The sequence below is a fragment of the Saccostrea echinata genome, unplaced genomic scaffold (genome assembly GCF_033153115.1).
Source record: "Saccostrea echinata isolate AGI-Se365-2 ecotype Australia unplaced genomic scaffold, CSIRO_AGI_Sech_v1 ptg000022l, whole genome shotgun sequence".
Lineage (NCBI taxonomy): Eukaryota > Metazoa > Mollusca > Bivalvia > Ostreida > Ostreidae > Saccostrea > Saccostrea echinata.
Window position 1 is genome coordinate 15,075,229 of NW_026889771.1, and position 13,749 is coordinate 15,088,977.

At 33.7% G+C, this 13,749-nt stretch overlaps 1 protein-coding gene across 5 annotated transcripts in view; it reads right to left on the reverse strand.

Moving 5' to 3' along the window:
* Nucleotides 1-4,275, reverse strand: part of LOC133190517 (axotactin-like) — a 43,432-nt gene extending 39,157 nt beyond the window's left edge. For 3 of the 5 annotated variants that reach the window (XM_061326188.1, XM_061326189.1, XM_061326187.1), the window contains exons 1-2: nucleotides 4,256-4,275; nucleotides 1,318-1,698 (exon numbers count right to left, since the gene is read on the reverse strand). In XM_061326188.1, coding sequence (XP_061182172.1) covers nucleotides 1,318-1,681 — 364 coding nt within the window. In that variant the 5' untranslated portion in view covers nucleotides 1,682-1,698; nucleotides 4,256-4,275. The remainder of the gene's footprint in view (nucleotides 1-1,317; nucleotides 1,699-4,255) is intronic. The other 2 variants (XM_061326191.1, XM_061326190.1) reach the window with 1 other exon arrangement.
* Nucleotides 4,276-13,749: the final 9,474 nt, after the last annotated feature.

Below are 13,749 nucleotides of genomic sequence, written 5' to 3' on the forward strand. Positions count from 1 at the left end.
ATATACATATATATATATATATATATATATATATATATATACATATATATTCTGTTATAGACAAGGGATAACCAAAATTATGTTAAATATGTGATTCTTTATACCCTGTTAAATTTCAAAACATTTCTTCTACATGAACAGGTAATCATGATAAGCTAGGGGTCACACTAAATGTGTTTCTGTGTACAAGGCCTATAGGATCACAAGCATTCAAAAGTGTGATAATCCGTGTGGAAATTCCAGAAAACTGTAAGATTGGTATTAAATGGGAAATATGCAAGAAAGCACATTAAAATGATCCTCCAAATTTAAATAATTGACCATAAAAAAAAAAATACCCGTTTTTAGAATCCCTTTCATCTCCCTACAGCTGATGGGGGACCCATCTTGAAGATGATTGATGGCTAGGTCATTGAGGGAGCTTATAGAAAATTGATTCTATCATTCCAAGAGGGTGCTGTCTATTGTGACTTTTATGTCACAGACTGCTGTTTCAATAATCCAGTTATCTTAATGTTGATCTACCTAATTTGTACAATATTTATTTCTGTAAATGTCAATAAGCCAGCAATAAATTCACTGTGCTTTTCCTAATCTGTAAATCCAAATTAGATATGGAAAATGATTTACGAGGAATGCCATGTTACATTAGCAGTCATTATAAGGCAGAGACCTTGGAAAAGAATTTTACAAGGTTTACAAGCAATATAATCATTATATAATTATTCTAAAACCAAACTGTATCTTCATTGCACATCTAAAATCATTCTCAAATGATAGCATGCAGTTTTTAATCTATTGAGATAGCCTTATATAATTAAACCACATGCTTTTTCGAGATGTCAAGAGGACATTCTAAAATAACTTTGAATGTCATTCTAGTCATAATGCCTACAATCTTCTATGTCTATAAAGATTCGTAAAATTATAGATACATAACACCCTGTTCATAATAATATCCCGAAGTAAAAAAGAAAAGTCCTAGCATGTAAATGTGTGAAACTGTGTCCCTGCCATATATAAAAAATGCTTAATACAGCATTATTATTTAGTTCTATAACAACACATTCATGGCACTGACAAACAAACTGACTGACAAGTGTCATTTCGGACAAACTCATATCTACTATCATATATTATAAAAGCTAAATGACACATCAGTTTTAACACTGGCAGTTATACCTGTACTTTTGTCTATAAATCTTTTCTCGAGACTAATAAGGTAAAATTTTATGACAGGAATGAAATTTATACACCTATGACTTTGCCAGGTTTATTCATATATAATAAATGTTGTTTTCTTTGACGTGTGCTTACCTCTGCCAAGTTTAATCACATCAGAATTCTGGTTCAGATTGTATTTCACTTGTAAATATCCATGACTTAATTCGGCACAAAAATGATAGTTCTCCAGCAGAGGATGAAAACTTTGATTAAAATGCTCCAACAAATGACAGAATAATAATCCATTGGGAGATCTTGTCCTAAAGCTCAAGATAATCTGTTGGTCTTGTTCTAAAGTGAGATTGGGTGAAAAGGCCAAATAAGATTGGTCCTTTGAGAAAGTCCATGTTGAGGTGGGGTTTGTGCTGGTGGTGACCGGGTCCACATAGCCAATGGTCCAAATAAAGAATAGGAGAATTCCCCACAAGGAGGGGCAGACAGGATTTCTCTGGTCCATCAGCTCATCTTTTGAATCTAAAAACAAAAAATCAATTTCAAGAGAATGTGTGTCATTCATAGAGAGATGTTTTCTCTATGACAGTTCCAATGTCACTATCTTAAACACTAAATGGATTTTTTTTTTACAATAATGATAAAATACTGTAAACAAAATCACATATTTACATGGGGTCAAATTTTTTGAGGACATGAATTTGTGGGTCTTTTTATACCTTGAAAACGACAAAAATTAAACCCCCATTGAAAATTAGTGATCTCACAGTAACTGAAAGTGTACAAGAGTCATTAATTAGGCTAAATACAAAGTCTTCATCCAACCAATGCAAGTAAATGTAAGATACAGGAAAAAAGCTTGGTATTTCAAAACCACAGGACTGGACAAAATTTGAGATATCAAAAGGTTGGAGATATCTGAGGGTTTGGGATATCAAAGACTTTGAGATGTTTGAGAGTTTAAGCCCTAAAAATGTCAATAATGAGGAACTGAAGGTTTGAGATATCTGAGGGCTTGATATATCTGGGATTCAACATAACAAGATTCTGAGATAAATTATGCCTTTCAATCAAAAAGCTTCTTCATTAGTCAAGGACTTTGTTCTCTTAACATCTATACATAAAAGAAGTCAGCCTTTCAAATTGACCTTTTCAAATCTGTCAATTCACTAGATGCATGTTATAAACCTCAAAGAGATATAAAGGTTCTTGCAAAGAGTCATGCAGTCAAATACTCAGGAAAACTATTACTGCATATATATCAATTGTTGCATGACCATGATGACCACAGCAACTCACTGGCAGATATAACAAAATATTTTTAAAAAAATTTTAACCAGAAAACTCTATCAAACATAAGTCAAATATATTTACCAAAATTCAATCTAAAACAACAACTAATTACCTCTATTCAACATCAATTCCTTCCAAGAAAGAAATTTTCAACAACATCCCTACTCTGTGATCACCCCCACAATGTCAACATACGAGCTTCCTGTGAGTCTGGGCCGATTATTGATAAAGTAATCCTCCCTCCCTTACCTCAAATTCTGCCCCCTGACCTCCCAGGAGGATTTCACTGACTAATTGGTCTGCTTATAAGTAAGTGAAGCATATCCAATCGATCTGCTTAGGGAATATTGTAAGGTGGCTAAGAGATTGATTGGAATGGGTCATTGTAATTATACTCACAGAGTAATCAACTTAATGGCATTCTGGTGTGTTGCTGCAGAAACAGTAAATTACCAACACATTAAAAAAAAAACATTTTTTAGCTCTGAAGATTGCAATATTCCAACTGAAAAAAGGTCACATGCTCTTATGCTACACACTCTGAACAAGAAATATTATCAATTTTCTTGTCATCAAATCCAGTAATAAATCCAAAATATTAAGTCATAAGAAAAAATAATAACCTTGGAATATGTCAACTTTCATCACTGAATTTTCACTCAAAATTCTGCAAAATCAATAGATTAATGGACCATATCTTTGGCACATTTACTATTTCCTACACCTCATTTCTTAATAATTAATGCCCATTTATCATGCCCATTAATTATGAAAGGCACACTTAACAGTACTGCCCAAGTTTACATACCACCAATGTCGCTGAGCTGACCATAAAATCGGTCAATGTGTTAAATCCAACAAAAAGAAACATAAATGGTGTGTCCTTTTGCTGTCATCATTGTTATTGTCTGATCAATTAGGTCCCGAGGAAGCCATTGATCCCGTACTTAAACACACCTGGATGCTGAGCCATTACTGTAAAGGCTGGCTGAGACACAATTACTAATATTATTGGTGTCTATAACTAACATCTTTCCTGCTGTGAGCTAGCCACTGAGAATGTAGTCATTCAAGGACTAGACTGATAAATATTTTATGAGAAAGAGAAAAACCGATTATGTGCAAGAGCAAAATTACTTCAGTAAAGTTTAAGGGGGTTCAACCATGCATACCTATGGTAACCTTCAGATCTATAAACTTCAACTGATGATTCAATCTACTGTAGGTATATTTTTCTTTTTTTAAAAAAGCCTTCAATTTACACTGAAATTTATCCAAATGAATACACAAACGTCTAAAATCTGACCATAAGATATTATAAAAATTAAAAAAAAATTAAAAATAAAAAATGCTCTTGCAGAGGCAGAATCTACATGCATATTCCCCCCTATGATCATTGATCCAAACCAGATGTGCTGAATGTAACATGATGAAGCCTGATTCAAAGTGGTTCCATACAAGCCAGGTATTTCTCAGGTTCTTTCCTCTCAGATTGTATATTTTATCATTTTAATGCTTTCAGACAATAACAGATTATTTGATAACATTGCATTAAAAAAATCATTATAACATGTCATAAAATATGAATTAAAATTTTGCTTCATTTCCAATTGAATGGAATTCAAAAATAACATTGTAGAAAACAAATATGACACAACAAAGCTGCACTCAAAAGTCTGTTATCCTACTGAGAATACCCCCAGTAGTATTGAATTATTCTGCTAGCTAGAGCACAGTTTTGTCTGAATTTGAAAATCTATATTGGGCACATAAATAAAATACATACCTGATTCAAATCAATTACAGATGATCTTGATCTTATTTTAATACTCAAAGCATGTATAAACATCTAGTTCCATCACATATCTGGAAAAAAAGAGGATATTCCTTGCATTAATTATGGAATCAGTCACAATTCCTGCACATTGTCACACAAGTGGTTTTCAACACAAAATATTGACTGCACCCTAGTTTGTATCGTGACAAATCTACTGACAATTGTAAAGTTCAATACACTATAAGAGACCAGCAGTCTATAGCTATACTTTTACTAGGGCAACTCATTCTGTGCCCTAATCCAATCCTATTCATACCAACTGAAAAAAAATTCTGAGCCCTATGAATTACAGTTGGAAGTTGCTTGAAAATTGATTTCCTATCCGTAAAGCTGCGTGGTAATATCATTATATAATTGGGTGTATTTTTAAATTCTTTATTGTAAATGTAGCCATTATATAATGTTATCCATTTAGTCGGTTGATGCTGCAACCAAAAAGTTTAGAATTACCCAGCAACAACATCAGATATGCTTAAATGATACCACATATTCACTGTAATTCACCGTTAACTGTTTAATGGCATGATCGATGATCGATGAAAGTCGTCTGGAAATTCCGACAACAACATTAGCTTTCAATCTGCCTATGGACCTCAAACTCAAGATTCATTCAATTACAATATCACAGATTTCCCACTCAAACGAAGCATTAACCATTTCTAGTTGAATTGATGCTTGTTTGAGTTCACAACAAATACTTTTAAAGCCTTTAAATTACACATTCATCCACTTATGTATGTATGCAAACAACTAGTTCTAAGCCATATTTTTCACACCATATAAACAATCGATACAAATAATACCCGTGATTTTCAACCAGTTACCTTTGCCACAGGTGCGATAAATAAAATGAATTATCTCTACAACAAGGTGCAAAAAAAATTCTACAGAATTTGAACGGTTCATTCTGAAATGAACAATGCAAGTTCTTTCATACTCAAATGTGATATAAAACAGGAAAACATAATACATTTGGCAGAACTTTTCATTCGAGAAAAATATAATTCTGGCATGGTCAAATAATTATGACAACAAATGCCTCATTCATTTAAACTGTGCAATATGTCTGAAATTTAAAGTCCATGCTTAGTATAATTCTAAGAACAGCTAGAAATATTAGAATGAATTAAATGTTAATTGGTTCATCTATTGCATTCATTGAAATGTATAATAACTTTATAAATCTCCTACTAACCTACAGTAAACAGTATACTTTGTTAATTTCTGGATACAAGTAGATAAATAAATAAACAATAAAGGCAATGATAGAGAAAATTAGCCAGAAGTTTGACCACTTATTGCCATTATGCTGAATACATTTCCCATCTGTTGATTCTGGCTTCTGTTTATTTACTTAATCACTGAAAACCAATGAGTATTTTAAAGGCTTTCACCATCATTAATTTGTACAATTATTAATTACCTGGACTTCTTTCCAGACATAACATGCAAGAAATGTGAGAGCAAAGTCTGTAAATAAATTAATGCTTTATTCCACTTAATGCACAAATAAATAAAACTTGAAAAAGTAGTACAGGGAAACGAAGCATTTAGATGACTGCTACACATAGATCTATAAAATTCTTTCCTCAATCGAGTTAGATGCAACATTCACATTCCTAAGGAGGTAAATCAATATTGCTACCATTTAATAACCATTTGATCTAAATAAGATAAATTGAGAAACATTCAGATATTATAGGAATTAATAACTAAATGTTTGAACTTTAAAAATGCACTTATAAATGTGGAATTTAATTTGAAAATTTACCTGTTTATGCTCTTAAGGGCTCCAAAGGGTAATCTTAGTCCTACAAGTCTATGTATATGAGACACCTGTCGCAAATTCCATATTTATCTGACAAGATTATAATGTCCTTTTAGGTAAAGCACAAATTAACAAACTAATATAATCTCCTATCAAATCGGTTATTATTACAACACTTCACCACGCTTCTCACGTAAAAAAAACTATGAATTCAAGAGGGTTTTAAATGTCACAACTTGTTAAGACCACACCGGCCATTTAACCATACTAGTGTACCGCTGATAAGCAATCCAGTGGAAGAAGAAGAAAAAAATTAGTCCTTTCCTTAAATCTACCTTGAAATCACTGATTAGCCGAGTTCACGCTACCTGTGAACTGACATATTAATTAACCTGCCATAGGTTGCAAATATTTAAATTAAAGTTACTGTATTATAAAGATTATATCTAGAGTTCAAATATTTCACACAGGTATTTTTGGAACAAAAAAAAAAGGTGCTCATTTAATAATCAAATCTAAAGTGCACATAAATTAATCTGAATTGGTTCTGTGGAGGTATTTTTTTCATAGTATTAATTGACAAAGTACTTCCAACAGTATAAAAAAGAAAACAACTAGAGAATAATTTACCGGTAGGTATACTCAAATACCATTGGCTTTACCACATGTTGTTAATTGTGAATGAAATCTCAGTAAGTGTCATCTTCAATATATACTCAGTACCTCCACAGTACATCTTTACATCTATTTCCCCCTTCTGCTCTGAAAGCTTCTTGTGAAAAAATTTCTTGGCTTGAGGCAGAAAGAAAATCTTTAGTATCTAGCCATTACGGAAATGTTTTACTGCAATAGATTACAAGTGGCAATTCAGATGAAAAAAAAATGTCCTTGCAATCAAGATACGAAAGGCATTTGTAGAGAACCAATTTTTGTTCAATTTTCTGACAGAGACCGAGCTTTTCCCTCTTGATTTCAGCATCTGAGAGTTAATATGCTTCTTCATCAATCATTTCTGAGATGCTATCTAATCACCAGGCTTAAGTTTCATATAAAACTCATTTTTATTTGTAATTACAAGTATAACTGTTTTGCTAGACTGGACATTCATCATCTGTTATAGACCCGTCAGATCTCTGATTAATCAAACCTTGCAATATCGGCACCACTGCATGTAATATAAGAATTCTAAGTACTCCGTTTATATTAATTCTTATGTCAATTTGTACAGAACTTCTACAGCTTCTGACCCTGCAAGGTCTATTGATCTTGGCTCATTTCATATTTTCTATTAATCAACAAATTCCTTTTTCTCAGCTTCTTCTTTTTTAAATTAATCTTACAATTAGAGGCCAAGAAAAAACAACTCTTATTGAGATCAGCTGTATGAAGAATATTTCTTTTCAGACAAAATAATATTGGCTTGCATGAGGTAAATTAGATATGGATTAATTTTCCGCACCAAAGAAAACTCAATTCGCAGTAAAAGCAACAGTCATATGCAACCAAATCTCATTGCTTGGTACAGCTATTGAGATTGTGAATAATTGCTATTTGTTTTGGAACAAAATAATTAACGATTACAATGTTCGATGAATAAAAATGAAAAATAGTGCTAGTACCAACAATTTTCATAGCACAAATCAATTCTCTATTTACTTATGCTGCTAAAGTAATGAATTTGAAAGAAGATAGAAAGTACTGGTAGATTCTATTAAATGAGGGTACATTCAACTGCCATTCAATTAGTCAAAATATTGGTATATCAGTACTAATACCATATTCTATACAAAGTCAGAAATCAAATAATAGATAGATGTAACCCGTGCTTAGATTCATGGATAAATATTTTCCACTGTGTTAAATAACATAAACCAACACAATTGTTGAAAGCCCCGCTCTACCTCAAAACGCTCTGCTAATGGACTTCATGGCATTTTAATACAATAATATTTGTATTGCATGGTCAGTGTATTTTATGGGCACTGACCTCTAACTTTTAACATATAATAACCAAATAAATGCCTACCTGATTCCCCCTATTTTCACCAACTGATGGAGTCACCAAATGCTAAGCTTCAGTGATGAAGTTCATAATTTTTTACAGCGGAGTAAATGCAATTAGTTTCCACCCCATTAATCAGGCTACATTGCCAATAAGAAATATCTGCTATATATCCATTCAGGATATCTTGTTGTTGCAGCATTAGGAACTGGAAACAGTAGTTTAATAAAAAAATCACAATTGGTATCCAGTTATAATCAATACTCACACTGGCAACATTGTGCATCTGAGAGTAAACACAGAGGAAAATGCACTGCTTCATGTAAACTACCTTACTTCAATGGATCCAGGCTGAAAATGCCAGGAGTAAAAAAAAACAGATCTCTGCAATTCCACAGATGTCAAGATGATGCCATTAAATGTCCGTGGTAGCACGACAGAATCACCCATATTATTTCATTAATGAAATTCATCCAGAGCTGAGGAAATTGAATTCCAAGGTTCCTTGTATCAAACACTAATGTCTTTTTTCTGGACAAAATCTAACTGTCTGTGGAATTCATGTCAAAACACTTATGAATGTACAAACAAGGGGCATTACAAAATCTCTCAGGCCTTTACTGGAAAGGTTTCGATTAAAAGCTGTTTTTCTGATCCCCTTTTGTAAAGAGATGGTCAGAGGAGTGAAAAACTATTCCTCTGGTATTTGCAAATAAAGGTGGAAATGCCAGGTATTACTAGGCAATCACCTCTGTCTCATGTCAGACACTTTATCTGGATAATTATTCAAGCCAAAGAACCAATAATGACTTTTTTCAAGGACCTAAATACCAGTTTCAAAGAAATTTTTCAATTAATTCTTACATTTGAATAAATGATCCATTATTGCTATTGTTGCTATTGCATGTAAATGGTCATTTTTACTGGTTGAAAAGGAAACAGCAAGGGGGGTACATGAACTTGAATGCTGGTGGGTGTTCCCCAGTCAATAAGTAGCTCTCAACCCTCCCTCCCCTTATCAGTAAATCGGCACCCCTTTGACAGCCTAACACTCCTCCCTATCGGTCAGTGATCAGCATGCCTGATTATCCCCCAATCAGATAAACACACCTGACTTCAGATTAATTCAGGTGACAATTAAACTATATAAATCTCAGTGGTATTCCAATTAAAAAGAAATATCAGCAAGGTTGGAAAAGAGATCCATTGCCCAAAACCGAGATTCATTGAATTCTTTCCCTAATTCTATTTGTTTACAATTAGACTAACAAGAGGCCCAAGGGCCTTAACGGTCACCTGAGTACAATACAACAATTTAGAGGATCCATAAACTGAAAAATGAAGCTTTGTTGCCCAAAAGCAAGAAAAATAGTATGATTAGCATCAACAAAATAATTGGTCTAGTATCTATCTGCCTATCTGACTTTCCAAGTCATTAAATCTATGAAAGTACATTTTCATTATACAATAAATTATCTTGCATAATTCTCTTATTCTATTAAGCTTTCAAATACATTATTTACATTGATTAATTATCAAAGGTGAATGGCAAAGGGGAATAACTTTGCTCAGCAGAATACAAGTTAATAGAGCCCTGGCCAGGACTAGAACACTTGACTAAATGGTCCAGGTGTTCAAAAATCTGGTAAAAATACCCTTGCATATTAAAACTTTTACTCTGTTTGCCTTGAACATCCCCAGAAGCAAAGAAGATTTTCAAAGAAATGCATTTTCACCATAAAATTAAATAAATAAAGCCCCATCCTTACCCAGAACATCTGACCCATTGGCCACGAACTCACAATTCTGGAAGAAGCACCCTTTCTCATTATAACTATACACTTGTTTCTTTACTTTATAACCAGTAGTAGAAAAAATATTTTGAAAGAAATTATGCATTTTCACTATATATAATCAATAGAGCTCTTTCCCCCTCACCAGAACCCCTGACCCAAAGGCCATGAGGCATTCTTCCTTATCATAACCATGCACTTCCTTTGTTTGAAAAATACCCAGGCGCACACAAGATTTTGAAAGAATTCATGCCAATTCCCTATCTAATCAATAAAGCCCTGCCCTAACACCAGAACCCCTTACCCAGAGGCCATTAAATTCATAATTTCTGAGGCAGCCATGCTCATCATAACTATGTACTTAGTTTATTTAATATCCAGGAGCAGAGAAGATTTTCAAAGAATTAATGCAATTTTACTATATAATCAATGGAGCCCATCCCTAACACCAGAACCCCTGACCCAAGGGCCATGAAACAATTTCTGAAAAGGCAGTCATGCTCACCATAACTATGTTCTTAGTTAGTTTATTTAATACCCAGGAGCAGAGAAAAAGATTTTCAAAGAATTAATGCAATTCTACTATATAATCAATAGAGCCCTGCCCTAACACCAGAACCCCTGACCCAAGGGCCATGAAATTCAAAATTTTGGAAGAGGCACTCTTGCTCATCATAACTATGTACTAAGTTACTTTATTTAATGCCCAGGAGCAGAGAAGATTTTCAAAGAATTAATGCATTTTAACTATATAATCAATAGAGCCCCACCCTAACACCAGAACCTCTGACCCTGGGGCCATGAAATTCACAATTTTGAAAGAGGCACTCTTGTTCTTCATAACTATGTATTTAATACCCAGGAGCAGAGAAAATTATTGCAATTCTACTATATAATCAATAGAGCCCTGCCCTAACACCAGAACCCCTGATCCTGGGGCCATGAAATTCAAAATTTTGAAAGAGGCACTCTAGCTCATCATAACTATATACTAAGTTAGTTTATCTAATACCCAGGAGCAGAGAAGAAGATTTTCAAAGAATTAATGCCTTTTCACTATATAATCAATAGAGCCCCACCCTAACACCAGAATCCCTGACCCTGGGGCCATGAAATTCATAATTTCAGAAGAGGCACTCTTGCTCATCATAAATATGTACTAACTTAGTTCATTTAATATCCAGGAGCAGATAAGAAGATTTTCAAAGAATTAATGCATCTTCACTATATAATCAATAGAGCCCCGCCCTAACACCAGAACCCCTGACCCTGGGGCCATGAAATTCACAATTTTGGAAGAGGCACTCTTGCTCATCATAACTAAGTACTAAATTAGTTCATTTAATAACCAGGAGCAGATAAGAAGATTTTCAAAGAATTAATGCATTTTAACAATATAATCAATAGAGACCCGCCCTAACACCAGAACCCCTGACCCTGGGGCCATGAAATTCACAATTTTGGAAGAGGCACTCTTGCTCATCATAACTATGTACTAAATTAGTTCATTTAATACCCAGGAGCAGATAAGAAGATTTTCAAAGAATTAATGCATTTTAACTAATGTATATAATCAATAAAGCCCTGCCCTAACACCAGAATCCCTGACCCTGGGGCCATGAAATTCACAATTTTGGAAGAGGCACTCTTGCTCATCATAAATATGTACTAAGTTACTTTATTTAATACCCAGGAGCAGAGAAGAAGATTTTCAAAGAATTCATACATTTTCACTATATACTCAATAGAGCCCTGCCCTAACACCAGAACCCCTGACCCAGGGGCCATGAAATTCACAATTTTGAAAGAGGCACTCTTGCTCATCATAACTATATACTTAGTAAATTTATTTAATACCCAGGAGCAGAGAAGAAGATTTTCAAAGAATTAATGCATTTTCTCTATATAATCAATAGAGCCCCGCCCTAACACCAGAACCCCTGATCCTGGGGCCATGAATTTCACAATTTTGAAAGAGGCACTCTTGTTCTTCATAACTATGTACTTAGTTACTTTATTTAATACCCAGGAGCAGAGAAGAAGATTTTCAAAGAAATAATGCACTTTCCCTATATGATCTATATAGCCCCACCCTAGCACCAGAACCCCTGACCCTGGGGCCATGAATTTCACAATTTTGGTAGAGGACTCAATGCTTATTACAATGATGCCAACAGTTTGACTGCTTGATGTCCAGGAGTAAAGAAGAAGATTTTTAAAGATTGCATTATTTTTGGTGGTTTTAGCCCCACCCCTCAGGCCCCAGGGGGGCAGGGACCATGGAATTCACAATTTTTGTTCCCCTTCACCCATAGGTGCTATATGCCAAATTTGGTTGAAATTGGTTAAGCGGTTTGAGAGAAGAAGCTAAAAATGTTCAAATGTTAACACACGACGCACACCGCACGACGCACGACGACGGACGAGAACGGATAGCAATAGGTCACCTGAGTGACTCAGGTGACCTAATAAAACTGAATTAGATTCAGAAAAACTCCCCTATAAACAAATTTAACATAATACATCTGCAGGAAAAATTAACAAAGAATGCACATAATTGAAGTCTTCATCACAATGAAGATTATATAGGTTCCGTGTTGTTTGTTTGACCTTTTTCTCTTTCTCTGAAGTGAAACTTAAACACATTACTTATTCAGGCCAATTTTTTAACATTCTTTAAGAAATTGAAATTTAAGCCAAATAAGCAGATAAAGATTAAAAGACTGAATACAAAGATCTGAACCTTCTGCTACAGGGCAACAAAACTTCATCAAACCAAATGTATGAATTCTTTAATCTATTTAGTTTTTTTTTTTTAAAATTCATACTTATCAGGTCAAGTAAGATGACGGTTAAATAAATCTTTGCCTACATAGTATTACATGTACTGCTATTCTACATGCATATTCACGATTCCTAAAAACAATCCTAAAATAGACAAAAGCTAACATCATTTATGATGAATGTACTTAAAATATTGGCCCTTATAATGTTATTATGCAATTCAATACAGCAAATATGTCATTCAAATCCGAATTCCAGAGGAGCCAAGGTTGACAATTCCAACATCTGTAAGTTGTTAACATATCAGACAAATCACATCTACATTGTATCAGATTTCCAAACAATAACAAAATGGTTCACAAACACATGACTTTCACATTTATATTCAAAATCAAAATTTAACTTGTAATGATGAATGATTCATAACACTTTTAAAAATCTGGCATTTCATCAAAAAGCAAACTCCCTTCAAATGCATCATCTGAAGCCAAAATAGATGTAGGGAATGAGCATTTCTTCGTTAACTGTGTGTTTATTACTACGTGTTTTCCGATATTTGTTACCTAGAAAACATCCTTTAACACATTGTGTATAAATCTTATCTTGTCTGTCATTTTTTTTTTTTTTCGTCTTCAGCAATCCAAATTGATTATATCACAGAACTAATAGCTATAGCTTAATTTTACTGTTGAAACACAAACAGGCAATAACTTTGATTTATATTGAGTGATGCATGCATGTACATCTGCAAACAAACAAACAAAAGAAAATCATAAAACTCCGATTCTGCATTTTAACTGCTGTTTAACATATCTGAGGTGATCTGCTGATATGAAACTTTACAGCTTCAATTACACAGTTGACTGTATAGTAATGTAAGAATATATGCATGCCATGTTTTGTTAAAATCTATCATAAAAATAAATACATACACTCCAGTACCCAAACAGAAACTAAAATCCCTCCAAAAAAAAAATTGTTAAAATTTATTCCTTTTTCAAACATTTAACATTTGAAAGTCTTTTTAAGTGACACTGACACAATTAGAAGACTCCGGGTAACAAAGAAGTGTGCAGAAACTCAACCAATTTCTCAG